Raw genomic sequence first — 27,755 nt, 5'->3', positions numbered from 1 at the left:
CCTGTTTCAGAGGTCACTCCAAAATTGCCATGTAGAAAAGGAGTTACAGGTGCGCAGTAATGGAAGCGGGAGCAGCAGCGTGTCTGATTAGGAGCTGTTTGAAACACCCAGTGGTCTAGCTGTGCATGTGTGTTTACACACGCATGCACATGCATATAGTAGTCTCATGTTAGCCACAGGAGATGCCATGTCATGAGCTCCACTTGACTGACATCCCTAAAATTTATAACATTTACTTTGTAGTCCTTTTCTTTGGCATAGCTGCATGTCCAGCATCATTGTGTTTGTACTTCTGAGCCATTATTAAATAAGATAAGGGTTGCTTGAATATAAACACTGTAAAATGAGGACAATCTGATAGCTAAGGTAACTACCAAATGACTGATGGGTGACTAGTATCCATAACACGGATACACTGAACACAGAGATGGTTCATGCTCCAGGCAGGATGGGCAGGGACAGCCTGAGAATGGACCAAGCTCAGAACACCATGCAATTTAGAATTTACAATTTGTTTGTTTCTGAAACTCTCCATCAACTGGCTTTGGACCACCACTGAGTGCAGGATAACGACATCGAGGCGGGTGAAGCTGCATCCCATGTGCACACATATGTACAGTTGTCTGTGGCAGGTGTTCTGGAGAAGTCATCATCTGAACTTGGCGATGAGGAGGGAGGTGGGAGAAGTCAGGGATGGGATGGTGCTGAGCTTTTGGGCATGGGTGGAGAGTGAACGGTGGTGCCAGCCACAAAGAAGCCCGGAGGGAAAATTGGTTCAGGAAACGCAGGAGCTCTGCTCTGGAGCGGTGAGCCTGGCAGCTTCCCTGACTGCCCAGGAGGCGGGTGCGCACTAGAGCCTGAAGATGGAGCGCCAGGTCTGGGCGTGCAGAATGAATTTGTGAATCACTAACCAGTGCTTGGGAGGATCAAAGCTCTGTGAACGAAAGAGTAGACCCTAAAGGATCCTGTCTTATACTCATGGCCTGTCTTTGAGGGATGCCTGTCAGGTTTGTGATACAGTGACAAAGGAAACACACTCTCAGCTTTTCTGGAGCTCAGTCTAATGGAGAAACTAGAGTTGGCTCTTGTGGGACCCGATACTCATCGAGAAGGAGAATATAAAACCACTTCTACAAGATTAGGTGTGTAAAGGGAGAGAAGACCCATAGCCCAAGCTTCATCAGCTGCACCAAAAGTTCTCCTGGGTGGGGAAGATGGAGAAGTCGAAGTTATAGCATCCTACACATGGTACACAGGCACACATGCAAACACTTCCCATTTCGAGAGCTGATAACCATGGGCATCTATGGCACAGCCCTTCAGACTTCAAGTGAGAGGAGACCCAGGCTGCAGGTTTGGGTGCCATCTGCCCCTACTCTGTCCAGGAGACCAAGGTTCTTGTCTGCTACATTAGCCTTGGTTTACTCAGACAGGCCAGTCCCAAACAGAACAGAACCATCTTTAAAGGTACTGCAGAGGGTCAGGAGAGGGCTGGGAGAGCAGGATGCAGGAATCTGCCCTGAAGGAGTGCGGTCTTGTCATCACGTGCTGAGGCCGCAGGAACGGAGGCTGTCTGTGAGGAATGAGACGGCGGGCAGCTGTGCCGTGCAGAGTGTGGCCACAGCACCAGCAGCGTGAACATTTGAAAGAAGTGTGAACAAGAAAGTGTGAGATTCACACCAAGCAGTTAGTATTCAAAAAAGAAGGCAAAACACTTCAACTTCTTTATGTCCATTGCTTGTTGTAGTTGGATTTTTCTTTGGACACCAACTCCCAAATAATGACACAGAGACTTCTTATTAATTATAAAACCTCAGCCTTAGCTTAGGCTCTTATAATGCACATTAACCCATTTATTTTAGACTACATTCTGTCGTGCGGCTCGGTACCTCATCTGTTTGTACTGCCCATGTTGCTTCTTCCAAGTCTGGCTGACGACTCCACCTTTCCTCTTCCCAGAGTTCTCTCTGTCTCTGGAAGTCCCGCCTAACCTCTTCCTGTCCAGCTATGGACCATTCAGCTCTTTATTAAGCCAATCACAGTGATACATCTTCACACAGTGTGAAGGAATATTCTGCAACAGCTTGTTGAAATGGTACTTTTGGAGGGCTGGAGCTATAGCTCAGTGGTAGAGCACTTGTCTGACATATTGATCTGTGAGTTTGAACTCCAATGTAGGAAAAACAACAAAATGTGAATGTGGGGAAGCGCTGGGGAAAGGCCCAGATTGGGTGCAGTGGCACACACCTTTTATCCCGGCATTTGGGAGGCAGAGGCAGGCAGATCTCTATGAGTTCCAGGCCAGCCTGGTCTACAGAGCAAGCTCTGGGACAGCCAAGGCTACACAGAGAAACCCTGTCTTGAAAAACAAACCAAACAACATCCCCCAAAGTTGTTTGTAGCACTGCACTGTGGACGATCAGGAGGCTGGTTCAGGGGAAGCCCAGCTCTCTCTCCAGGGGACAGTGAGGCTTCTAGAACATAGAGAAAGGACACGATGTGATGTGCTTGGAAACTCACTGTGCTGAGGGGGTGGAGGAACAGATCCAGACTCACAGACTTTCTGGGTCTGGAGGCTGGAGAGTGGAGGCCAAACTGAGCTGCCTGAGGCCAGGCCTGCTGCTTCACTGGTGTGGGCAGTGAGGCAGAGGGAAGAACATGCTCACAGCCATTTGTAATTCCAGTGCCAGGGGCTCCAACTCCCAGTTCCGGGGGTCCCTTTTCTGGCCTCTTGAGCACCAGGTATGCACCTGGTACAGATACATATATGTAGGCAAAACACCCATTCATATTAAATTTTAAAAATTAAAAAAAAAAAAAAAGGTTGACATGAAAGTTTGTCAATCTGAGTTTGATTCCTGGAACCCACAAAAAGTGGAAAGAGAGCCAACTCCACAAAGTTGTCCTCTGACTTACACACACACACACACACACACACACACACACTTACCCTGTCGCATGTGACCCCCATCACAAACATGTGTTTGAGCCCCCACACAAAACAACAATAACAACAATAATAAACAAATCGTAGTAATTTAAAGGAAGAAAATGGCTGAGAGCTGTGTATTCATGTAACCTCAGCATTCAAGGTTGGCCAGGGCTATGTAGCAAGATCACGCATCCCCCTACAAAAAGCTTCAAAGCTAGAAGTGCATACGTGCTGAGACTGCCCATGCACACACACACACACACACACAAGTATTTTAGCTTGAATAAGTCTGAACAGTAGAAAGTCATTAGAGTTGTGCACCATGGGGCAAAGGTCAGTCCCTTGGCTCTCTGGGGACAGTCCCCAAAGTAGCATGCCCCCACATCTGTGCCTGTAGAAGACTCAATGGGAGAAAGTTGGACCTGATGAACGGTGGGATGGGCAGGAGAGTAGAAGCTAGTGCTGTGAGAAGCTTTCTTCTTTCTCAATAAACTTACAGGTGTGGCATGAAAAAGTTAGGGTCCTTCTGAAAATGCACAGCTCCGCCTTCACACCCACTTTGGTCATTTCAGCTGTCTCACTCACGTGTACGCCCGTTCTTTAACAGCAGTATCTAGACACTCAAGCCTTCCCCACCTTTCAGAAGCCCTCCCAGCCCTGTGCCGCCTGCAGGAAGCCTTCCCGGCCCGCCCGCCGGCCGCTGGCCGCACAGGGCGACACCATCTCTGCCTCTTTTGTTGTGCCCCGTGCGTGCTATGCTTTGCCTTGTATCTGTGTGATTTGTCTCCATTCCTTCTGAACACAGACTCTGTGTCCTAAATATCTTTTCTCCCTATAACCACCAACACAGGCCCTTATAATAGCTCAGTATAAGAGTGGGTGGCCTGTGGTCAGGTGGTATTTTCTGTATTTTCAGAGCTGAGCAGAGAAGGAGGCTGTTCCGTTTCTGGGTGGGCCTTGCTGGCCAATGAGGGAGGAAGAGGGATGTAAAGACAGTCACTGGGCAACTGCTAATAACCTTGGTGCCTAAAGACAGTAGCAGAGGCCACCTGGGATTGTGTATGTACCCTCCTCACCTTTGTGGAGAGCCACAGGTCAAGGGAACCAGAGCCAACTACATCACGAGTTCACTGCATGGTAAAAACAAACAAACAAACAAACAAACCCAGAATCTAGTGGCTGGCACTCTGTAAAGAAGGCTGGGGCAGGAAGATCACCACAGATTCAAAGCCAGCTGGACTACCTGGGCTTAGCTAGTGCACTCATCTCTAAAAATAGATGAATGATTGGACTCTAGTTGAATAGACAATTCACATATCACTCAAATGGCATTTCAAGGCTACGAATGCCAAGTGAGTCTAATGACTTCATGTTTCTTCATCTTGGGTGTGTAGGGTGGTCTCACTCCTCAGCAGGTGGCCTCACAGCTTCCCAAATTCATAAGTACTTACCTGACCTCAAAGCAAGATTTTAGAATCACAAGATGTGCTATTGCTGCCCAACTTTCAAGGGGAGGGCTGTTTTAGCAAGCAGGAGTGAGGGTGGGGTGCCCCTCAAGGGAGAAAGCTTTATACAAGAATCCACCCTGCATTTCCTAAGGAGGAACATAAGATTTAGGTCAGCAGAGAGGCATAGAGGCGTCATCTTTGGTATAGGGGAAGGGCATGGATAGAAAGGAGTAGAAACAGATGAAGTGAATCTCTCCATCCACTTAATAAATACACTGCACCTTTACCATGTCTGTTCACACGCAAAGAAATCGGGGAGGGGGGGAATGCTAGGACAGCAAAGAATAAGCATCTGTAAGAGAAGCACAGCGGGAGGAAGGTGACATTTAAATGGAGACCTGAAGCATGAGGCGCCAAAGCAGGACAAACAGGAGGAGGAAGAGCCTGGGATGCCCGTTTCAGGCAACACATCTGAGCCAAAAGGTGGCCGGCATGTTGAGATGTTTTCTGAAGACGGATTAGCTCCAGGGTGTTTCTGGGTTGCACGGGCAGCTTCCCCAGAGAGAGGGACAGGTAGGGCAGAGTCTCTCCATGACATCTGTGATTCATCTCTTGAACTTTGCTCCCCTTTGCAGCCCAGCGATGGCGCCATTGAGGAAAACGAGCCACAGGATAATGAGAGGCTGAAGGTGGGTGTGTGGAGGTTACCCAGTGGAGACATTGCAGGGTCCCAGTTTGAGCAGGGTTATTGGTGGGTCTTGGTATGAGTGGGGGACACCTCAGGGTCTCAGCATATGTGTGCACATCAGGGTGCTGTAGTCTCAATGCTGTGGAACGTGGTCCACCCTGGGAGGCTTGGGAGATTCCTGGGAGCTACCTCCTAAGGGGGAGGGGAGCAGGCTGTGTGGTGAGGGCTTCTCAGCGCCACATAGTGCTAGATTGGGAACTATCTCTTTAACATCACAGCTCAATCTGTCCCGAGTCTCCTGTATAACCTCAGGTTCTTTATCTATAAGATTCAGTTTGGACTAGAGAAACTCAAGTCATACTTTCCAGTCCCAGGATTGATTGATAAAAGTTCTATTACTAGTGGCTTTAGCATATCCAGAACTAAGGAACTAGGGGTCAGGGCCGAAGGTTTCTGAAAGAGTAGCCCAAGTCACCGCGTGGAAGGAGTTATGGGGAACTTTGATAGAAGACGGGGGCGGGGGCGCAGCTCTGAAACTTCCCCTACCCTATCCAAAGAAAATCTCCAAGTCCATCGTAATGGCCACAGCCACTAGGTGGCGGAAGAGTTCAGCTGGAACGGGATGGCGAGGGTGAACAGGGTGTCTCCAGCGGTAATCTAGTATTTCCTGGTGTCACTGTGAACAAGTGTGTGTCACATCTGTGTGCAGTACAGGTGTGTGTACTTCGGTGCCTCTGAAGGTCTCTGAGCACCAGAGTGTAAAGTCAAAAATGGGCTCGCGATCCGCAGACTGGGCTGCTGGTTTGACTCAATCCCTGCTCGGCCTTGGACGTTTGTGTTTTCTTCTTTCCTGTGGATGGGACAATTGAGAACACAGTCAGGCATGATGTGTGGACTGTAAAGGGCTGTGCCTGGCGCAGCAGCCTGCCCGTGTGCATGTGGATGAGGGCGTGTTTCTAGAAAGGTTGCTTGCAGTGAGATGCAAACCTTCCCCTAACATGGTACCCCTGATCCACATGACCTGTTCCCTGTGGAGGCTGTAGGGATTCGTGTAAGGTGCAGAAGGAGGAATCAAGAGGAGGATGAGAGGGATTTGGAGGTGAAGGAAGCAGAGGCTCAGGGGGAGGAGCACCTTCTCTCGGGTCTCTGTGGGAAGGAGGCAGGTTGGTGAGGAGGCTCTCCTGCAGCTCCTTCCCTGCCTGACCGGGGCAGGGCCTCACTGAGGCCTGTGCGGCTCTCCCCTTGCTCAGCTCCCGTCCGTGCTGACCCGAGGGAGCAGCTCGGCCTCACTCCACAACAGCATCATCCGCAGCACCATCTACCACCTCATGCTCCACAGCCTGGACCCCCTGGGGGAAGGTAAGCAAGGCCTCCTTAGACTTGCTGGTCCGCCCCATGAGTGCCTCCCCTCCTGCTACTGGAGAGAATCTGGGACCTGCCAATGGTAGTGACAGTGGGCTGGGCGGGACAGAGTTACCAGAAGAGGGGCTGGGGGAGGGCAGTGACATCTAGACAGTATGGAAGACGGGGCAGAAGTATGACCTGGGCTCACCAAGACAGAGCCGCAAGGAACATGGTTACTGGGGTCCTCAAGTAATATTCCACTGTTTCCCTGCCTCGGAGTCTCTGTCTGTAAAGTGAAGGGCCTTATCCACAGCCAGGACACAAATGCCATGTGGCCTATTTGGATCTGTGTTGGGTCAGATCCAATGTCTCACAGGTTAACTGGCCTTGGATGCTTCAGGGGACACCTCCTCCACAGCCCCGGGGGATTTCTCTTTGCTTTGTATTTGGCTCTGGAGTCCTAGGAAACTTGCCTCCCCACCCCCCTTCCAGCCAGGAGTCCTAAAGGATGCCCTGGGAGATGTCACAGCCACTTCCGGGGAGCAGAGTGTAGTGTTTAAGGTGCTGAAGTTGAACTTGACAAATAATAGAAGCAGAGGAGAGTCCCCTTGTTCACCTTACCAAGTTGCATCTTCCCTCTCACTACCCCACATAGCTCTTACACCCTACTGCGTCTCTCAGGAACTCTCGTGTTTCCCTTTGACCCCCCTTTTCTGGGTCTCTGGTGCAGAACTGAGCCCAAGCAAGGAGGCCCACCAGGAAAAAGCTACTTTTGGACAAAGCCAAGGCATGCAGTTAGGCAGGAGAGCCTGAATATGGCACAAAAGAATGAGCCCCAGTGAGACCCCTAACTGGCCTCTCTGGTTAAGGGACACATTTTAGGATCTCAGACTCACATAAGGCCTCGACTTACCCCTTCAGACACAATACAGGAGTTATGTGTTTAAAAGTATGTTGTACTGGGAAAAACATTGTCAAGGAGGAGGCAGCAAGCCTTGGCAACGTACGAGAAGCCGCCCCACAGGAACAGCACCTCTGAGGGGTGAGTGGACTGGGCAGCCTCAGGTCTGAAGTCTGGGGTAGACCTGGCCTGGCTTTCAAAAGGACTCTAAGTCATGCCTAGCCATTCCCAGCAGAACCACAAACTCTAGCCAAGCCCTGAAAACAAAGAACTTCTCCGGAATGGGCTGTGGGGCTCCCAGACCCAGCCCCCTTGTGAGCATCGGCTGCCAGCTGGCCTACTTGTCCTAACAGGATTATGGGGTGTTCAGGCCAGGCTGAGGTCACAGGAGATTGGCACTAAGGAGATGATCCAGCCATGCTGGGTGGGGAGAGGGCACTCCAGGGGACAGTGACAGGGAGACCCGGTATATGGACTGTGGGTGTGGTAAACCAGAGACCACTCTTGAGGTGAATAACTGCAGACGTGTTCTGGGGTGCAATCCTGCTCAGAGCTGGAGTCTGGGCATTTGCCAGCACTTCCACCCAGGAGGGGCTAGGTCCTCCCAGGCCTTATGTTCCCAAGCCATCCCAGATATCCAGTTTCCAGATGGCCATCCAGATGTTTCCACCCTTCCCAGGTGGAGCTTCCCAGATCCAGCTTTCTCCACAGGAGATGTTCCCTGTCCTCTGAACTCTCACTTCCCCAGGGTGATGTCTTTCTCCCTCAGGTCCCATGCTTCTCTTGTGCTCCCAGTCAGATGGGTGTGTTCGAGAGCAGCAATGGAGAAGACATTCCACAGTGACCTGGGAAATGAGAGGCCGGGGCGAGTGATGAGGGTGGTGAGTTCCTCCAGCCAGCAGTCAGCTGATGTGCCAGGGCCAGGATGGGGATTCCAGGACGCCCTCCTTTAATGGTAATTCTCTGTTGATCAGGGCACTATAGCTCTTGATTAGTGCCTAGAGATCGTTGGGCATTCTGGATCGAGGAGACAGGGTTGTTCTGAAGTCCTGCAGCTGGGTGCCAGGACACCTTGAGGACCAGAGGGGCCATAGCTGGGACTCTGCAAATGGCGCTGACTGCCAAGGCAGCAGCAGCTGAACGACCCTGGGGGTTTAGGGCACAGGGAGCAGGAGGAAATGCCAGGACTGGGTTTCCATTTGCTGCCTATCCTGGATGCGGGCAGAGGCTTCATTCCGTCCAGCTTCCCAGACTACTTGCTTAGCATCCTTGCACTCTGCCTGCACTCCCTCCCCATGAGATGATCTCTGGGGTCTCTCCACTCGAACCCTCTGGAATGCTGGGCATTTTCACCACAGAACTGTTTCCTGGGTGGAAAGCTGCTGGCCACAATCAGTTCACCATGTCACAGCCGAAAAGTAGCACAGTGACATCTAAGGGCTGTTTTAAATACAGTCTTGCAGAAATTCATCGACCATCTACAAGTACAACTCAGGAAGGCTTTACAGACGTGGGGTCTGAGGGATGGATAGGCTAAGAAGTCAGCCAGCCCGGCCATCACTAGAGTGCACCTGGTCAAGCTCAGCTTCACACCCAGGTCCTCAGGCTCCAGCACAAAGTGTTTCTGATGGTATGGGGGAAGCTCTGCCTCGGTCAAGCACTCCTATCTCATGGGTCCTCAGGTCGGTGCTCTGGGTGTGTGTCATGGTTCTGCCATGTGCGGAAGACACACAGGCTTCCCAGGTAACCTGATGCTCCTGGAGAGAGCTAGCCTGCATTCAGAACAGGAACCATGTGGCCATTACTTCATGGGCCCATTAGCACCATTGTCCTGCCTGCCTCTGCCCTCCCTTGTACCACATAGCTGACAGTGCAGGGGGGGAGGGGGAGGGGGTGGGGTGGGCGGGGGAGGGCACTTAAGCTCCTGCTTCTCGGTCCAATCCTTTTTCTTCTCTCCGTCAAAGTTACTCATGTGAAGTCCTTTGCAGGTCGCCTGGCACAATCATGTAGGGAGAGAGGTGGCCTGCCTGTTCTTTTTCTTTCCTGGGAATCAGGGCAGCTCTTCTGTGCCTGCCACTCGAGAGGTCTCCAGTAAAATCTCTCCCAGTAACACGTGACACCCACTTGGAATCTCGGTGTCTGGGATCAAAAGGGTATGACCGAAGCTTGATCCCGACCCCCTTCTGCAGGAAAGGGAAGGCTCCTGGGCAGCAGCCCCCTCGAGCAGCAGGCACACAGGACGCGCTGCCCTGTCTTCTAGTAGATTTGTCAAGAGTAAGCTGCAAGCGACCTTTCAGATCATCTCATCCAAGAGTGGCAAAAATGGCCTCTCTGCCGTCATTTCTCCGCTCCCTGCCCATCATGGACATCACTGACTGATCCTGGCAGGGGGTCTCCTACCAAGTTTGGGTCAGATGCCTCACATGAGCCATCCCCTTGAAATCATGAAGAAAATGCATCCTGCAGGCTGGTCCCCAATCCAGCCACATGTCAGTGAGGGCAGGACTTAGCCCAGTTACAAATGGGGCCCCAGGGGTAGGCCTGGAGAGCTCAGACACAGACACTGCAGGCCTAGGCCAGCCTTCCCTGCCCTCTCTCCGCCAGGCTGTGCAGAGTCTTGACTGGACACTGAGGTCCCAGATAAGATGTCTTCCTTTCTCCTTCGCAGCCCGCCCCTCCAAGGACAAGCAGGAGAGTTTGAATCAGGAGGCCAGAGCCCACCCCCAGACCAAAGCAGAGGGCAGTCCAGACGGTGAGAGGATGACGGCCAGTTTTCTCCTGCCCCACTCCCTGTCACAGCCAGTGTAGAGCAGACATGGAGGGAGGCACGTGCCAGTCAGCTCACTCGGCTCTTCCCGCTGTGATGTTTTTCTGCCCCTGGCTCCCAGTAGCTTCCTCCTTGCTGTCTTCAGATGGGGCAGGCAAGGGAAGGGCAGGGGAGCACTCCGCTCCCACATCTTATTTCTTAAACCTCACCCCGAGTGAGACGCGATTCCTTCTTGCTGTGACTTCTGCACGAGGACGTCGCTGTTGCTAGTGAGTGGTCTGAAATGAGCAGCACTACTGAGGGATGCAGTGACAGAAGCCTAGCGTCTGTTGGCAGCTACGACCAAGGAAGTAGGTCAGGAATTGCCTCATGGGCTCCGCCCACCAGGTTTACCTGGCTTACTCAGAGACCCACAGAGGGAGCCACGCAGCAGCCATCCTTTCTGTTCCACAGCCAAGGAAACCAGGGTTCAGAGAGATCAAGCGAACTGCCCGAAGCCACACAGCCAAGAGGTTGTTAGCCTGTAGCTAAACCGAGCATTTCAGATTCTCCAAGGCCCCCTTCTCTGCAGTTCTGATCCATGGCCTCAGAGCAGCTTGCCTTTGAACTCAGTGGGATCCTTTTCAAAGGACCAGCCCTCCCCGCTCCATTTACCCAAGTACTTCCAGCATCCCTGGCACAATTCCAGGAAATGCCTGTAAACACAGAGGGATGCTTCCCAGACGCCCGCTCGTCCATAGCTTATTCAGGGGACAGAGTAAGCACCGCTCCCAGTTCCCAGACAAGTCTCCTTAGCCCTCACGCCAAACGCCCCCGCCCCCCACCCCCACCCCCACCCCCACCCCCGTAGTTTCTCCTGCCTGTCTCTGCAGCTGCTCCCAGAAACCCCTCTGCTCTCACCTAACCCCTGTTTGTCCTTTAAGAGGAGGAGCCAGCCGAGCTCCCTGCGGTCACGGTCACTCCAGCCCCTGCTCCAGACGCCAAGGGAGATCAGGAGGAGGAGGATCCAGGCTGCCAGGTAGGCGCCCAGCCTCTGCACAGCTGGAGGGATTTCAGAGGCCAAGGAAGGGCTTTCTGGCCAAAATGCTTCCTACTTGAAGGCCTGAAATCCCGTTTAGGTTTATCCCTGTGGGATGAACTATGCCCCTTCTCTGAAATCATTTGAAAAATGCTCACACTTTCCAGACCCAGAAAGCTCATGGCAACACCCCAGCATGAGATTATATATATATGACATTATATATATAAGGATATGTATGCACAACCACATGCTGTAAGAACATAAGAAAGTATTAGTGTGTGTTAGCAAAGCAACCAGAGACTGAGACCAGGCTGTCCCAGACCACCAGTGGCTTGAAGCGCAGTAAGAGAAGAGGACTTCTGGGTAAGAGGCTTTGGCTTGACCTGAGGCCCTTTGTTGCTGCTGTACCTGCCTCGTCCATAGCCTGCTTTACCTCGAGAGCCTCTTCTTCCATTATTCTCAGACCAAGTGGAACTTGTCTCCACACTTTTCTACTATGGGTCTTGCTTATAGAGTTCCCTTTCCCTACAGTCCCCCTCCCTCCATCCCCAAATAGCCTTATCTGGCTTGGTATGGGTAGAAAGCTCCCTTGCCAATGAGGTTTCCCAGATGCACCAGAATCCAAATGCCCTCGGGACTCTGTATCTGACACGTGGCTTCCACAACTGCCTTCTTGTTTTCTGAGCCTCCTCTAGTTCCCCGACCAGATGGTGAGGTTCCTGAGGACAGGACCCAAGTCTGAGCCATCTCTACCTCCACCTCAAGGGAAGCATCCTGCCTGGCACATGCTTCGCTCAATACAGCTTGAGTGATTGGCAGGAAACAGCTGTTTAGGTGCACGGACCAGCCCTGCTCTTCCTAATCAGCACCCAGAAGCACGCTTTTTGCTCCTCTACAGTCCAGCAATGCTGGGACTCGGTCTCTGAGGTGGCTCCCTTCTAGTATGCGAGCACCCAGCAGGCCCATTATGGCCAGCTCATGTGAAAAGGAACAAGAGGGTGGAGAGGCGTCTGGAGCTGAGCCTCGTGAGGAGCTGGGGAGAGGCCCGAGAAGGTCTCCATTCGCTGCCCTCCCTCTCTGCTTTCCCTGTGTGCAGACGCCATGGTTGGCTTCAACCCTAAACTACCAGCCCAGTCCTAGTCCACAGGGACCAGCCGGTCACCAGTTCCTAGTCTTAGAATCTGTTCCACATAAGGCACAGGTCAGGGATCTAGTGCAAAACCAGGCAACCATAGGAAAGATGGGGTGCTTTCACTGCAACACAGAGGGGAGCTGCTGTCCACCTGGGCTGTTAGGCACCTCTCTCTCTCTCTCTCTCTCTCTCTCTCTCTCTCTCTCTCTCTCTCTCTCTCTCTCTCTCTCTTCTGTGTAGCCCTGGCTGTCCTAGAACTTGCTCCATAGACCAGGCTGGCCTCGAACTCAAAGACCCACTTGCCTTTGCCTCCCAAGTGCAGGGATTAAAGACATGTGCCACCTAGCCTGGCCTAGGCATCCATTCTAATAATTCCCCCAAGGTAACAATTTTGAGAGCCAGGGAAGGTGGTACGGCTGGGTGGTCTCATACCTAATGACTTAAATGAACTGTCACCTCCAGGAATCCTGCTCCTGTGATGGGGCCAGAGGAGGGAGGATTTTAGACAAATCTTCTTATTCTTCATTCCTAATTCAAAGCCCAGGCATCCCTGGATAGTAACTCTTTGCTTCTTCATCTTCTCCTCAACTCATTTCCCATTAGGATAAAATGGGAAAACTTTAAAATGTTGTTCTCTGCCTACCCATTGCGTCAACATCCCCAGGGCAGCTCCTCCAGCATCCTGGCTTAAGAAATTTCCAGTCAGGCCAGGCATGATGGAGCATGCATTTAATCCCAGCACTCAAGAGGCAAAGGCAAGCAGATCTCTGTGAGTTCGAGGCCACTCTGATCTTCATAGAGAGTTCCATGCCAGCCACGGCTGCACAGGGAGACTCTGTCTCAAAACACTGGGGAGAAAAAGGATGTTTCCAGGTTGAGAATCACTGAGTGTCCTTTGAGGGTTATTGTGACATTTGTTACAAGTGCCATGTTTACTCCTTAAGCACAGGGGTCTTTGCTCAAGGGAATAGACTACCACGTTACCCATTGGTTTCAGATCTAACTGGGGACCATCAGAACTAGTAGTTTCTAGTGTGGAGCTACATCAAAGCTCTGCAGATGAATACTCTAAAATAATGATCACGAGAACTGTGGACGATTGCTTTCATCTCAGAGCTGGTATAAGTTGACATAGGAAATCTGCATTTCTAATAAGATCCCCAAGATAACAATTTTGGAAGCCAGGAGCTCCTTTAGCCCTGGAATGTTAGTGGTCAAGAGGCCAAGAATTGAACTACAGCTGTTCAAGTCCCAATACCATAACATAGAAACCATGGACAATGGGCAGGTTAACCCCTCTCTACTCATTTCCACACCAGTAGTCAGATGGGTACAAGTCTATACATTGATGGGTCCATGAAATCCAGCAACTGCTGTTATTATGAAGTCGTTTACTATTGCACTTGGCCTGTGAGAATGTGCAACAAATAGGTATACTATCATCATCTTATACATTCGATGTAAGAGTTTGGGAGTTTAGTGGACTTAGCAAGGTGTTCTGAAAAAGCATATCAGGCCATGTTAGGCAACATGGTAGGAAGCCTAGTACATAGGACGAGGGAGGAGATAGTCTTGTTCCAGTGTGCGTAGGCTCTGTGTTAAGTTTCGGATGCCCCACTCATGGTATGGCTAATTAGCACAAGTTCATCTAACCGTGGCAGTCTCCATGCTGTAGCATGCCGGATGCTGGAGAACCTAGGAACCTTCAATTCATGAAGGGGTTGTCCTGTGGAAGAGTACTTAGGCTTGTTCCATGTCTCCAAATGTAAAACTGTGTGTGGTGGTGGGGCTTTGATACAAATATCGACTTCAAACCAGCCAGTGCTGTTAAAGGTGGCAGATGCCGCCGGCCGCCGTAGGCGGTGAGTGCTCCAGCCTCGGAAAGGACCAAATCTAAGGGGGATGACTGCTGGGTAGGGCGTTGTGATGCCAAGTTTGCCCGTCTTTGTACCAGTTTTCCCCTCTGAACGTTAACGTTGTCAGATACTCTCTGACAACGACAAAACAAACCCAGGGAGCAACGGGGAAACAAACCAGGCAGGGCTGTTACCGCACGGTAATCTGTTGTCTTTGGATTGCAGGAAGATGTGGGTGAGGCTGGACACACAGGAGATACGACACATGAAGAGGGGGAAACTGAGGCAGAAGGCAAAGAAGATGAAGAAGGGGAAACTGAGGCAGAAGGCAAAGAAGATGAAGAAGGGGAAACTGAGGCAGAAGGAAAAGAAGATGAAGGGGAAACTGAGGCAGAAGGAAAAGAAGATGAAGAAGGGGAAACTAAGGCAGAAGGAAAAGAAGATGAACGTGAAGGGGAAACTGAGGCAGAAGGAAAAGAAGATGAGCAAGAAGGGGAAACTGAGGCAGAAGGAAAAGAAGGTGAGCAAGAAGGGGAAACTGAGGCAGAAAGAAACGATGAGCAAGAAGGGGAAACCGAGGCAGAAGGAAAAATTGTTGAACTTGAAGGAGAAACTGAGGCAGAAGGAAAAGTTGTTGAACTTGAAGGAGAAACTGAGGCAGAAGGAAAAGAAGATGAGCAAGAAGGGGAAACCGAGGCAAAAGGAAAAGTTGTTGAACTTGAAGGAGAAACTGAGGCAGAAGGAAAAGAAGATGAGCAAGAAGGGGAAACCGAGGCAAAAGGAAAAGTTGTTGAACTTGAAGGAGAAACTGAGGCAGAAGGAAAAGAAGATGAGCAAGAAGGGGAAACCGAGGCAAAAGGAAAAGATGTTGAACTTGAAGGAGAAACTGAGGCAGAAGGAAAAGAAGATGAACACGAAGGGGAAGGTGGAATCCGAGCTGACGACGCTGAGGTAAAAGCCGGTGAAGGTGAGACAGAAGCCGCCGATGCTGAAAATCAGTGTGAGACCACCCAGGGTGAGAAAGGTGCGGATGGTGAAGGGGGGAGCGATGGAGAGGACAGTGGAGAAGAGGAAGATGACGAAGAGGAGGAGGAAGAGGAGGAAGAAGAGGAAGAGGAGGAGGAAAGTGAGGAGCCTCTGTCCTTGGAATGGCCTGAGAGCAGGCAGAAGCAAGCCATTTACCTCTTCCTCCTGCCCATTGTCTTCCCACTGTGGCTGACAGTGCCCGATGTACGGAGGCAGGTGAGAGGACCCAGCTGTGCCTCAGGCTGCCCATCCTGAGAGAGGGCAGCAGGCCTTTAGGGACTGGGAAGAAGCCTGGGAACCCTAGCAGACTTCCCCGTGAGGATGTGGGGAGAGGCTGGAGCTCTGCAGGGGACCATGTGTCCGGGGACCTCAGGAGCCAGAGACCTCAGGAGCCAGAGACCTCAGGAGGGCCTTATGTGTGCCGCCATGAGCAGTGTGAACCAGTCCATCCTTGATTACAATCTCAGCATTCTGGTCTTAGTTTGGGGACCACAGCCTTGTACCCATCCACAGTTCACGGAGATATTCTGAAAACCCAGGGTGGTAACTGCCATTTCTCCACGCTCGTTCTCCCTCTGTAGGGAAAAGTCTAATGCACTTCACCTGAAGTCCAGAGAGGAGTCCAGTCCAGAGGGCTGGGGGAAGGCGCAAAAGCCAAACTCAACCACTTAGCTGGGTCTGATTCTAGAGCAAGCCCACAGCTCTCTCGAGCCTGGCTCTGCTGAATGCCTGCTAGACAGGTCAGGCTCCCCCACATCTCCTTACCCACTGGCTCCAGAGGCTCCCTGGGGAAAGGGCCACAGCTTCATGCAGACCGCTCCTGATCTTCCTCATTATTGCCCATCCACTAGGCCTCATCACATTTTAGTTCTCTTGGAGAGGGGGCCAAAGACCAGTAGCTTCTGCAACTTATTTCTCGTCCCTTTCTATCTCCAACAGGAGTCCAGGAAGTTTTTCGTCATCACCTTCCTGGGATCCATCATCTGGATAGCCATGTTCTCATACCTCATGGTTTGGTGGGCTCACCAGGTGAGCGGACAGTAGCCCTGTCTTCCAGCAGCAGATCCTAGCATTTGCCACTAAAGATCCCATTTCCAGTGTCTAGACTACCAAGATCCAGCGTATACCTGTGGTTTCCGTGCTGTTTGTAAAGGCCTTCAAAGTAGCCATTTATTCCATCAATCATTTTCCAAGTGTGGCTTTCCGATCTTAACTTGTATTCAGCTGTTTCATGGCACAGGAAGCCCTTCACATCCAGATTCCGGTAGACCAGGCTGTCCTGACCCCTCAAAACTGGTGAAATCCCTTCCCTCACTGAGCTGACTCAGTTGGGTCTGCTCGCTGGCATTGTACCAGTGTCTACCTGAGCACCATGGGATTTTGTGTTCTGCCCGGAACAGCACTTATCACAGAGTCCTGACTGGAAGCTTTTCTCTAGACTAAACACACAGGCATTACCGCCCAAACTTCTGTCTGCAGCCTGGCTTAGCTCCCAGGACACTGCACAGGTCACATGTCCAGAAAATCAATGCTGACAGAGCAGACTATTGGAGGGGCGGTTCTCTGGGGCAGGCTGAGTTGTCACAGTTGGAATGACAGTGAAGGACAGAGCTGGTATCACTAGAATTTTAGTATGGTCAGAGAAAGCTGTGTGGTTCCCTGGAGCCTGGAGCTGGGGCCTGGCTTTCTCCCCGGCCCCATCCGCATTCCTCTCTTGCAGAGGGTATGTGCTGACCTTAGTGCTTATCCTGTCAAGTAGTGTCCACTGGTGCTGAGAACTCTCAGATTTTCCACCTGGTGTTGCCATGGTTCCTCATCACTGTTGCTGTTTTACCAGGTTGGTGAAACCATTGGGATTTCGGAAGAGATTATGGGTTTGACCATCCTAGCAGCAGGCACTTCAATTCCTGACCTCATCACCAGTGTGATCGTTGCCCGGAAAGGCCTGGGAGACATGGCTGTGTCAAGCTCAGTGGGCAGTAACATATTTGATATCACGGTGGGGTGAGTGGCAATATTCCTTCCTAAGGCATATTTAGAATAACTGGAGACTGCATTGGCTCAGTTGGCTGGTTTTCTTCTTCATTCATTAGGGACGCAACAAAAGGGCATTTGTATGGTTTGTCCTTATGAGGCAACGAAACATCCTCCCTTCATTCACCATAGCCTGAAATGTAACTGACTGGAACTTACAGATGAACTGAGAAGTGAGGTCCATTCATCCCATTTCCCAATACAATAAAATACTGCCCTTCAAGGAGGTAGAGAAAGAAGGGCTGGAAGGGGCCGGTCCACTTCTTCTTCGTATGTGGGCTCCTGCTAGCTCAGAGGCTTTACATAGCCTTTTTTTTTTAAGATTTATTTATTTATTATCTATACACAGTGTTCTGCTTGCTTGCATGTATCTGAACATCAGAAGAGGGCACCAGATCTCATTACAGATGGTTGTGAGCCACCATGTGGTTGCTGGGAATTGAACTCATGACCACTGGAAGAGCAGCCAGTGCTCTTAACCTCTGAGCCACCTCTCCAGCCCTATATAGCCTTTTGTATAAACAAGAACTCCCACCCTCCTGTTTAATGCCCCCTCCTGGTCCTAGTCTCCCAGGGTTGTCAGAGTACATGGCTGCTTTCGTTTCCCTGGTCATGTCTTGGATTTGGTTATTTTGATTGGAATTTGTGTATGTGGATGTTAGTGGGGGGCAGTGGGTGGTGTGGGCATCAGAACAATCTAATCGCGAAAGAAAATTTATTCTGAGGTAGTTCTTAATCATAAACATTGAGAAATTCATCACACATTGACTATGGTTAGTCCTATATACGTCACTAAACTTTCAGGGGTGGGGGTGGGATGGGACTCAGACCCAGGACACTTTTTCATTGTTTTTTTGAGATGGCATCTTACTTGCCCAGGCTAGACTCAAACTGAGGATCCTTTTGCCTCAGTGCTAACATGCCCAGCTCTGAGTACTTGTTTTAACCTAGCTTCTCTTCAATAAGCCTTGAACCTTTTGCCAAGTGATTTTGTTTCCCTAACCTGTGCTTCCTCATCAGTGAACTGAGGTTAGTAATTTCTGCTTCACTTCATCTTGTATGTGTGAGAAATAAGAACTCTGAAAATGGGCTTGAGAGATGGCTCAGGGGTTAAGAGTGCTGACTCTTCTTCCAGAGGACCTGAGTTCAATTCCCAGCACCCATATGGCAGCTGACACCTATCTGAAACTCCAGTTTCAGGGGACCCCGACACCCATGGCAAAAACACAAATGCACATAAAAATTAAAAAAATATATTTAAAAACAGAACTCTGAAAACATTGAAACACTAACCAAGCACCTGGGGCTTCACATTTTTCTTTTGCAGCTTGCCTGTACCCTGGCTCCTCTTCTCTCTCATCAACACACTGCAGCCTGTTCCAGTCAGCAGCAATGGCTTGTTCTGTGCAATTGTCTTGCTGTTTCTCATGCTCCTGTTTGTGATCTTCTCAATTGCATCGTGTAAATGGAGAATGAACAAGATCCTGGGCTTCACGATGTTCCTTCTTTACTTTGTATTCTTGGTAATCAGTGTGATGTTAGAAGATCGAATCATATCCTGTCCTGTATCTGTCTGACTCAGTCACTGATGCTCAAGATGGACACAGACCAGAAGACCATGCCAGAAGCTATTGTCCCTCTTGCCACACCAAAGAATGGACATGACCAGGAACGTGAACTGGACAGCCTAGACTCTCTGAAGTGACTGTCATCGTGACTGAGGCTTCTCTTTATAAACACCTGCAGCTCCTGGTGGACCAGTAACATTGAAAGGGAGAGTTCCTATCACTCGGGCCTGCAGCTCTCACACAATCAGCAGGAGGACCCTGTAGCCAGTGGGCTTTCCAAATGAGACCTGGGTTAAGACTGGGATGGCAGAAATACGACAAGCACCCTTGCTCATAGTTCCCTGGTCACTCTGGAAGAGCCTCTGGCCGAGGGATGTAGGTGTCGGAGGCTTGCTCTCCTGGCCACAGCCCCAAACACACACTGCCATGTGCTGTTCCTCTTGGTGCAAATGTGAAGTCACATCAGGTCTGCAGCCATTATAAGTTTAGCTAATGAGTTTAAGGGGCTAAGACTATGGAGAGGCAGGAATAAATTTATCACCCTATAGTCCTCTAAGATGCACACCAATGTTTTCTATGTTAAAAGGAAGACATCAGCGTTTATTGCTGCATTTCTGAAAAATGAAATTAAAACAGGAAACAGCCTAAGAAATGAAGTGTATAACTTGCCTTGATCTGGAGGCAGAGATTTGAGGAGGAAACCTATTCTTAGGGCTATTTAAAATAGGTCTTACTGGAAAGTCCATGTTTGCTTTGTCTCCATCAGTGGTCTCTTCAAAGGATTAGACATTCTGACACAGCTTCCCTGCTGCCCATCAAGCATTTTCTTGCCCTGGAGTGACAACCGTCACTAAAGGGATGTATTTGCAGAGAGCACAATCTGGCTTATAAGAGATCTAGGGCTCAGTGCTGTGCTTGAATGCCAACCTAGACAGGACTGCAGAGCAAGAATAGTCCTGTGTAGAGTTTATCAGTGGATCTTGAGACAATTTACAAAGGAAAAAAAATTCAAAACTGCTTAGCACAATGATGTATAGTGGGAAAGAAAAGAGTACCGCTTGCAATGCAGACCAGGCCGGCCTTGAACTCGCAGGGTCCACTTGCCCCTGCCTCCTGAGTGCTGGGATTAAAAGCATGGCCACTACACCTGGCTGAGTATCTATTTTTAAAGTCACAAAGGACACTAAAAAAAGTTAAGGTTAAATATTTTCTATGAAATTTCTTATTAAATACCATTGGTTGCTGCTTTTATTAGCACCAAGCTGAGGAGAATGTTAGAAATAAAATCTTATTATTGGGTTCAGATTACAAGGAGCTTAAGCGTCTCCAGATTATGATGGCAGATTCAGCTTAAGTCATAAGCATCGGAATGATGTGGTAACATGTAAGAAGATGGCAGGACAGCTATGAAGTAAAACAATCGGTCATTCTGGTGTGGAGGGTGGAGGTATTCAAGTATTCATCTTTTAAGATGGGCTGTACTTTTCCAAGATTCCCATTTTTTGGAAATAACTTTTATTAAATTTCAATGAAAACTGTGGATCCACTTGTATTTTATTTTACAAACATGGATGGACTCACCCCATCTTTAGGTCAACAGGTCAGAAAGCTCAACGAGAAGACTGGTAAAGACTACATGTTCAAATTTCTTTCTCTTTTTTTTTTTTTGGTTTTTCGAGACAGGGTTTCTCTGTGTAGCTTTGCGCCTTTCCTGGAACTCACTTGGTAGCCCAGGCCGGCCTCGAACTCACAGAGATCCGCCTGGCTCTGCCTCCCGAGTGCTGGGATTAAAGGCGTGCGCCACCACCGCCCAGCCTTTCTACCCTTTTTTGAGATGGACCCTCTCACTGAGCCTGGAACGCACTGACTAGGCTAGACAGGCTCCTTGTTTCCCTTCATCCGCAGACTGGGATTACAGGCACCTGTCTTTTATGTGGGTGGTGGGGATCCAACTCAAGTCCTTCCGCTTGCTGTATGAACAGTTCACCTGCCGAGCCAACTCCTCCCCTGTCCCTCAAGTTTCCTACTCTTAACTATCCTCCTTCCTGGTGCTACTTTTCTGTGTGGCCTCCACAGGCCACGGCTGAACAGGAAAGAACGATCCTGTGGAAAGGAAGGCTAATGCCAACATTCTGGGTGCCAATCCGTTGTCAGCAGCCAGTTCCACCTTGTCTCAAAGATGTCACCTTGCCAACAGCCAAAGGTCTGATGCTCATCAGGCAGAGTGGTGGACAGTGAGAAATTCCACAATTATAAAACCATTTAATGATTAAAACCAGAATGATCTTATATCCTTTCCCCAAGCAGCTGAATTTCTGGCATTTTCCTTTGCCCACAAAGGAAGTTCCAAGCACTTCCTATTGTGAAAGGAAAGGACAAGTACAAAGAGAAAAGCTGGGTCTCTGGCAGATGAGTAGGGGTTCACTGGGGAAGCAACTACTTCAGAGGCACAGAGGACAGAACTTGAATTAATGTTTTTACTAACATATATGTGTCCGTGTGTGTGTGTGTGTGTGTGTGTGTGTGTGTGTGTGTGTGTGCTACACATGTGCAAAAGTCAGAAGAGGGGTCAGATCCTTTGCAGCTGGAGTTATGTGAGTGCTGGGAACTGAATTTGAGTCCTCTGGAAAAGCAGCAAGTGCTCTTAACCACTGAACCATCTCTCCAGCCTCTAAAAATTGAAGTTTTTTTTCTTTTTCTCCTCCAAGATACATTTTTAAATCCTGAAGATTAAACCTAGGGCTCCTGTCATGCTAGGCCAGTGGTTCTCAACCTTCCTGATGCGGCAACCTTTTAACCCTTTCCTCATGGTGTGGTGACCCCAACTATAAAATTATTTTCGTTGCTACTTCATAACTGTGATTTTGCTGTTATGAATCATAATGTAAATACCTGTGTTTTCTGATGGTCTTAGGCAACCCCTGTGAAAGGGTCATTCAACCCCCAAAGGGGTCTTGACCCACAGGCTGAGAACCACTGTGCTAGGCAAAGGCAGCACCACTGGGTTGTATCTTTTAGGATGTTGTATGTGTGCATACATGAGTGCTAAGGTGTGTGTGTGTGTGTGTGTGTGTGTGTGTGTTCACACACGTGCATGCGCCTGTAGAAGTCAGAAGAGGGTGCTGACACTCCTGGAGCTGAACTGGGTGCCACCTGATGTGGACACTGGGGTCTGAATTTAGGCCCTCCAGAAGAGCAGTAAGCACTCTTAACTGCTGAGCCATCTCTCATGCCCCAATCTGCGTAACTTCTAAAAGAACCAATTAAATTTGTGTTATATAGTTATAAACCCACCATAACTTACTAAAAGCATGCCTTTTTAAAAGGGGTAAACCAGTATGCTAACACGCCAAGACAATGTTGAGATGGCCCTTTCATTTGATAGCAAACAATTTGTAGAATTGCCTGAAGCAAATCTGACCTCGTTCTTTGAGCCCGGAAGTCTGAGCGGTGGTGGGGTGGGGATGGGGGGTAGGTGAGGGGGGAGTGTGCCTGGCAACAATGCCTGCGGCTGTCCTCTCCCTCCCCTGCAGCTGTACATCCCGGATGTCCACCCAAGCAATAGGAAGCACTTCCTGACTAACTGGGTTCAACTTTTATATAATAAATGGAAATGGATCTACCTGAAAGTTTTGGGAATTGCTGTTTTAAAACAGCTACTGTATGTATTTTGAACATTATATTGCACTGTCACTAATAGATACGAGAATGGTTTTAACTGTTTTTTTAAACAACACTGTCTATATCAGAATTTTCATTTAACAAGTGAGTTCTGTGGGGGCAGGAGCTGAAATTTACATTGACAGTACAGTTTGGTAGGTAATGGAATAATCAGTTGCCCTTGTCTGCAGGTACAGTCTGTAAGTATTCTGGGACTGGTCCCCTGAAGAACAAGGGCGCTCGGAGCAAGCCTGCCCGTCCGGAGGTCAGTAGGGCTTGGCAGTGTGGGGATATTTTGTTGTACTCTAATAAAGCTTGCCTGAAGGTCAGAGGACAGAGCTGGCCACAGCCATAGTGGTCAGGCAGTGGTGGCACACACCTTTAATCCTAGCACTCAGGAGGCAGAGATCCATCTGGATTTGAGTTCAAGGTCATGCTGGGCTACATGAGATTAATCCAGTCTAAAAGGGAAACAGAGGCAGGCAGTGGTGGCACACACCTTTAATTCCAGCACTTGGGATCACTCACCTTCAATCCCAGCACTAGGAAGGTTGAGACAGAAGTGATATGGCTGGGCAGAGAAAGGAATATAAGGCGGGAGGAGACAGGAACTCACGCTCTTTCAGGCTGAGGAGTTGGTGAGGTAAGAGGTGGTGGCTATGGCTTGCTCTGCTTCTGAAATCTTTGAGCTTTCACCCTGACATCTGGCTCCAGGTCTTTAAAATACGACCAATTAGGATTTGTGCAACATGGCAGGATAGCCATGCCCAAGTTAGCCTGCAGAGGGAAAGGTATACTTCTGGTCTTCAGGTCCTTCACTGTAACTAGTCAGTAAAACCTGAAAATGTTCTTGAATAGACTAGTCCACCAGTTGCTACATTAAAAGAAAATCATTTGGAAATAACTCTTTATATAAAGAGGAACAGCAACTACAGAAAGACAGGAGGAACTGTTTCAGTAGAGTCTGCCTCAGAGTGTGAGTGTGCACACAGACGATTCACACAGTTCCTACACAGATGAATACCCTCTTCTCTTGTAAACATGGTTAGCCAGTGATGGTGCTTTCCCTGGGGCTAGCAAAGTCAGGTAGTATGGGGAGGCGGGTGATAAGACTCCAAGTCCTGAGGATGCTGATGTCCCTGAAGGCAGGTCACATAGGGCTTTGTGCTGAATCTAAACAGGATGAGCACCCCAGCCACAGGACCAGGCCAAGGCCTCTCAAAGGCCACTCGCTCTTTCTCTTCTTTCTCTGACGTGAAGTGCCGAAAAGCAGCCTTTAAATTATGGCGGAAGAAATAAAATAATGCTCAACTACTGCCCACTTAAGAAAAAGTATTTTCTTTCCATAAGTTATTTAAAATACAATGCAAGTTATATATAGGATTAGCTAACACTTGTTAGTTGCACCAATAAATAATACTTATCCACATGAGGTAAAAATAAGAATTTATTGCCTAAAATGCTGAACCAATGTTTCCAGGTCGTTTCTCTATATACAAACGAGAAGACATACCGGAGAACCTTATTATAGATAAGGTGACAGCTTCGGGGTTAAAGGGTATAAAAAAGTTAAGAAAAAGGACAAAATCAGAAGGTGAACAGCTATGTACTGTGACGTCGGGCAACAGGAGGAAAATGCTGAATATTTAAAGCAGTATGTACATATACAGAATAACATTCAAACCTAGTAAGAGTCTTAAACAAACTATACTAGCAAGAGCATGGTGCATTTCCAACAATTTAAACAGAAGCAAAACTAAGAATGAGAAATAAGAACTTAGATAGTGGAGGAAAAGGACATTGCTCTCCAACACTACTGGCCACAATTTTCCAAGATGTGTGTTCAATAAAAAAACCGAAAAACAGCTTGTATTAAATTGTTTCAAAAGATGATCCTTACTCTAGTTTTCTTTGGAGCAAGGCTGACTGAATTCTATTCCATGTTTTAGATATTATTTTTAAAAATTGTCTTCATACAATAATACTTCCTGGAGATTAAAAGCAGGAGAAACACAACTTTATTCAGAGACAGAAAACGAACTCAGGGTAGGGTTGGGAGACAGAAAGCGTGCTCAGCCTTCTGAGTGAGTAGGAAGAGCCGCTTTGTCTCTGTCAAACTCACTTCCTACACAGCTTGCACTATGGAAACCGGAGGGAACAGGGCGAGCTGCTCTCACAAGGGAAGGAAAAGAAAACACAGACGAGGACCCAAATCCTGTTTGAGGGGATGTTTACCACCAGCGCCGACAGCCTCCTCTCTCGTGTCCTTCTCAGCTTCCCATGACTTGAGGAATGTGGAACAGGACAGCAGAGTGAGGCTGGGTGGATCCGACAGGAGCGCAGGTACGCGTGCATAGCACCAGTGTTTTCAAGTAAGTAAGTTCAGCCTCGAACCAACTGAACTCAAGATTCACATTTTATGCTCTCTCCACAACTTGCCAGAAGGCAAAAGCCGTGAAACACTTCAGCCTGGCTACTCAGTGGTGGCAGGAACTGAAAGGCAGCTTTTCTGTGGCTGAACTGCTGAGTCTCAGGGGTCTAAGGTCAAGCATCATGTCTGTTGGCTTTAAACACCAAGTGTGGGACCACCCCTTTCCTCTTCTTTTTAAAATGGCTAGCCTTCTTTTGTCAATGATAACCTTTGCAAACGTACATACATACACTGAGAAGACATGAACAATTTTAAAGGACAAAGGATGCTTTTTCCTTATGAGAAATTATTCATAGAAAGCGATCTTAGAAATAATATAACTAAAAATACATTTTAAAAGTCAATTTAATACTCATGGTGTTTGAACATTGAATTTATTGTCTGATTATGTATAGTTCTACATTTTAGATTCCATGAACTTCAGATTCTGAAGCTTGTTGAAAAAGCTAAGTTCCTCAATATGGGAAATTCTCTCTGGCTGTACTTTTAGACGGTTACTATTTTTCTGCTTTCAAAAAATACTTTGAATCTCTTTCTATACATATTATTAACAGAATACCCCATTAAAACGTATTTCACATACATATTTTATAGTACAATTTGCTTTATACCCAATATTTTGGGTGAAATTTGGAAGAATCCGACGTCAATCGTATTTTCCCTATGTAAGTTTCCATATAGACTATTAACATTTAAGTTGATATTTGGATTGTGAGCTACTTTCCCTGGGTACTGTTCGCATCTACTCACACTGGAGGAGACTGGACCATGGCGTAGGCACCCTGTCTGACTCCCTGCACAGCGCTCATGCTCTGTCTTCCATCACTCCCTCTCAGTGGTCAGACTTGGGGTGCTAGCATGCAATCCGAGGAGGACGCTGACACCAGCACTGACGTGCTAAAATTCATTCTCTCAAGTAATAAAAAAAATATAGGTAGATATACATATAGAGATCTGCAGCTGTGCTAATTACTTCAAAGAGCAGAGACAAAGAAAATAAACACTTGTTTCATAAGTTTAAATTCATTTTAAGTTTGCTATATTAAATTTAAAAATTAAAAAAATATCAACTTACTATAAACAATTTAAAATATGTATAATACAACTTCATGGTCAAAACATTTGAATAGTCCATGAAAACAGGCGATACTTTGATCTCACATTTCTGTTTAGGTTCCATACATGATTTTCCTACCTGTCTCTTTTAAGAGAAACCATAAAACAGTTGTCTAATCTGTGGCAATCAAGTTTTTAAAGAGACTTCCTCATCACAAAGTACTTACTTATTTTACAGGGAGCTAACGAAGGAAGAAATGGGAAGTAAGTGGCTCTCTCCCTATCTGTCACTGTCCTCTTATGGAAGCATTCTGTACACAAGTGACCTAAACCTTCCAATCCATTTACAAATGCCTTTTCAAAAAGTGAAGTTTAGAGTCTAAAAGTGTTCCTTTGTACACTGACTATACAATATATATTGAATGCATACACACACACACACACACACACACACACACACACACACACACACACATCTTAAAGGTAAGGTTCTCCAAAGGTTTTCCGGCATTCCATCACCCCAGTACTTGGTGGCCTGTCACAGTTATGTGTGCTCTTGACTTGGCTAGGTGTGAGACGATCATATGCCATCTTGTACTCTTTGTCAAATGCATCTGCAAAATGTCATTAAGAAATAAAAGAAGAAATTAATGGCTGATATTGACCACAATCAAGTTGCTATGATACAACAACAAAAAACAAAAAACAAAAAAACTATGGGGACAAAGAATATGTTTTGAGCTTAAAGAAGGGGAGCCTTAGAGTACAACGCATTTCAGAGGTAGTAGTACAGACCGAACATCTGTGCTAAAAGCCACTGAATACCATGCACACATTTTTGTAATTTGCTTTTCATGCTCAATTAATCAGCAAGAATAAGTAATGGAGCAAAGCCCCTGTTACAGTCCAGCCGTCAAGGCACTGTAGAAGCTGAGGCAGGAAGACTGTCAGCTCAAGGCCTGCCTGGGCTACAGAACAAGATCAAGAAGACCCCGACTCCAAACAAAGCACCAAGTGCTGGGACTACTCCTCCATGGTGGCGCGCTTGCCTTGCCTTGTATGCCTGAAGCTCTAGGTTCAATTTCTAGCACTGAGAAAAAGAAAAAAAATCATAGTAATTTCCCCTAACAAAACAAGATTAAGAAAAAAATGGATCGCTAATTTTTTACCTTTATGATATAATTTTTTTTTTACAGTTAAATTTTACTGTTGGGCAGTGGTGGTGCATGTCTTTACTCCCAGCACTTGGGAGGCAGAGGCAGGCAGATGTTAACCAGATATTTTCTACTGTACCATTTTAATGTCTTTATTGTTTCTTTTACTGGTTTTGATTCCTGCCAATCTCTGTGCAATCATTTTTCCAATTAAATGTGAAAATCATTTGTCAAATTTCTTATTTTTAAGTCTCCAGTGACTGTGTTTGTGTACATGTGTGTAGGTCATCATGGGGGGCAGAAGAAGGCACTGGATCCCCTGGAGCTGGAGTTACAGGAAGTTGTAAGTTGCTTGACATGGGGTGTTGGGAACTGAATTCTAATTCTTTGGGAGGGCAGCAAGTGCTCTTCACTGTGAGCCATCTCAGCAGCCTCTGACTGCATTTATTTGGATTATACTTTGAAAAGTTTATTATTTCTGTTATTATTGTGTGTGTATCTGCACAATTGTGTGTGCTATGATGTGCACATGTAGATGTCAGGAGATATCTTTTGGGAGTCAGTCCTCTCCTTCTAACTGTGGGATCTGGAATTAAACTCAGGTCATCACGCTTGACATGGCAAGTGCTTTTACCTACTGAGGATCACGCCAGCGCTTACATTTCCTTTTTAAACAAAGATTCTAAACATTGATCTCTACGTAACTTCAATTCCTATCTAAATAGTTTTAAATTTTA

At 48.0% G+C, this 27,755-nt stretch overlaps 2 protein-coding genes across 8 annotated transcripts in view; one reads left to right on the top strand and one right to left on the bottom strand.

The window, feature by feature from the left end:
- Slc24a1 (solute carrier family 24 member 1) overlaps positions 1–20,158 on the top strand; it is a 28,168-nt gene extending 8,010 nt beyond the window's left edge. The window contains exons 2-10 of one of the 6 annotated variants that reach the window (XM_059266974.1): positions 5,016–5,069; positions 6,319–6,427; positions 9,982–10,065; positions 11,004–11,098; positions 14,315–14,381; positions 14,853–15,331; positions 16,055–16,144; positions 16,953–17,119; positions 18,477–20,158. In XM_059266974.1, the coding sequence (XP_059122957.1) occupies positions 5,016–5,069; positions 6,319–6,427; positions 9,982–10,065; positions 11,004–11,098; positions 14,315–14,381; positions 14,853–15,331; positions 16,055–16,144; positions 16,953–17,119; positions 18,477–18,726 (1,395 nt within the window). In that variant the 3' untranslated portion in view covers positions 18,727–20,158. Of the gene's footprint in view, positions 1–5,015; positions 5,070–6,318; positions 6,428–9,981; positions 10,066–11,003; positions 11,099–14,314; positions 14,633–14,852; positions 15,332–16,054; positions 16,145–16,952; positions 17,120–18,476 lie in introns of all 6 variants that reach the window. The other 5 variants (XM_059266973.1, XM_059266975.1, XM_059266977.1 and 2 more) reach the window with 5 other exon arrangements.
- Positions 20,159–23,806: 3,648 nt separating this feature from the next.
- Dennd4a (DENN domain containing 4A) overlaps positions 23,807–27,755 on the bottom strand; it is a 106,070-nt gene continuing 102,121 nt past the window's right edge. For both annotated transcript variants that reach the window (XM_059268104.1, XM_059268103.1), the window contains one exon: positions 23,807–26,478. In XM_059268104.1, coding sequence (XP_059124087.1) covers positions 26,342–26,478 — 137 coding nt within the window. In that variant the 3' untranslated portion in view covers positions 23,807–26,341. The remainder of the gene's footprint in view (positions 26,479–27,755) is intronic.

Source organism: Peromyscus eremicus, chromosome 7 (assembly GCF_949786415.1).
Source record: "Peromyscus eremicus chromosome 7, PerEre_H2_v1, whole genome shotgun sequence".
Taxonomy (NCBI): domain Eukaryota; kingdom Metazoa; phylum Chordata; class Mammalia; order Rodentia; family Cricetidae; genus Peromyscus; species Peromyscus eremicus.
Note: the sequence above shows the minus strand (reverse complement) of the source record. Positions and strands in the feature narration are given on the sequence as shown.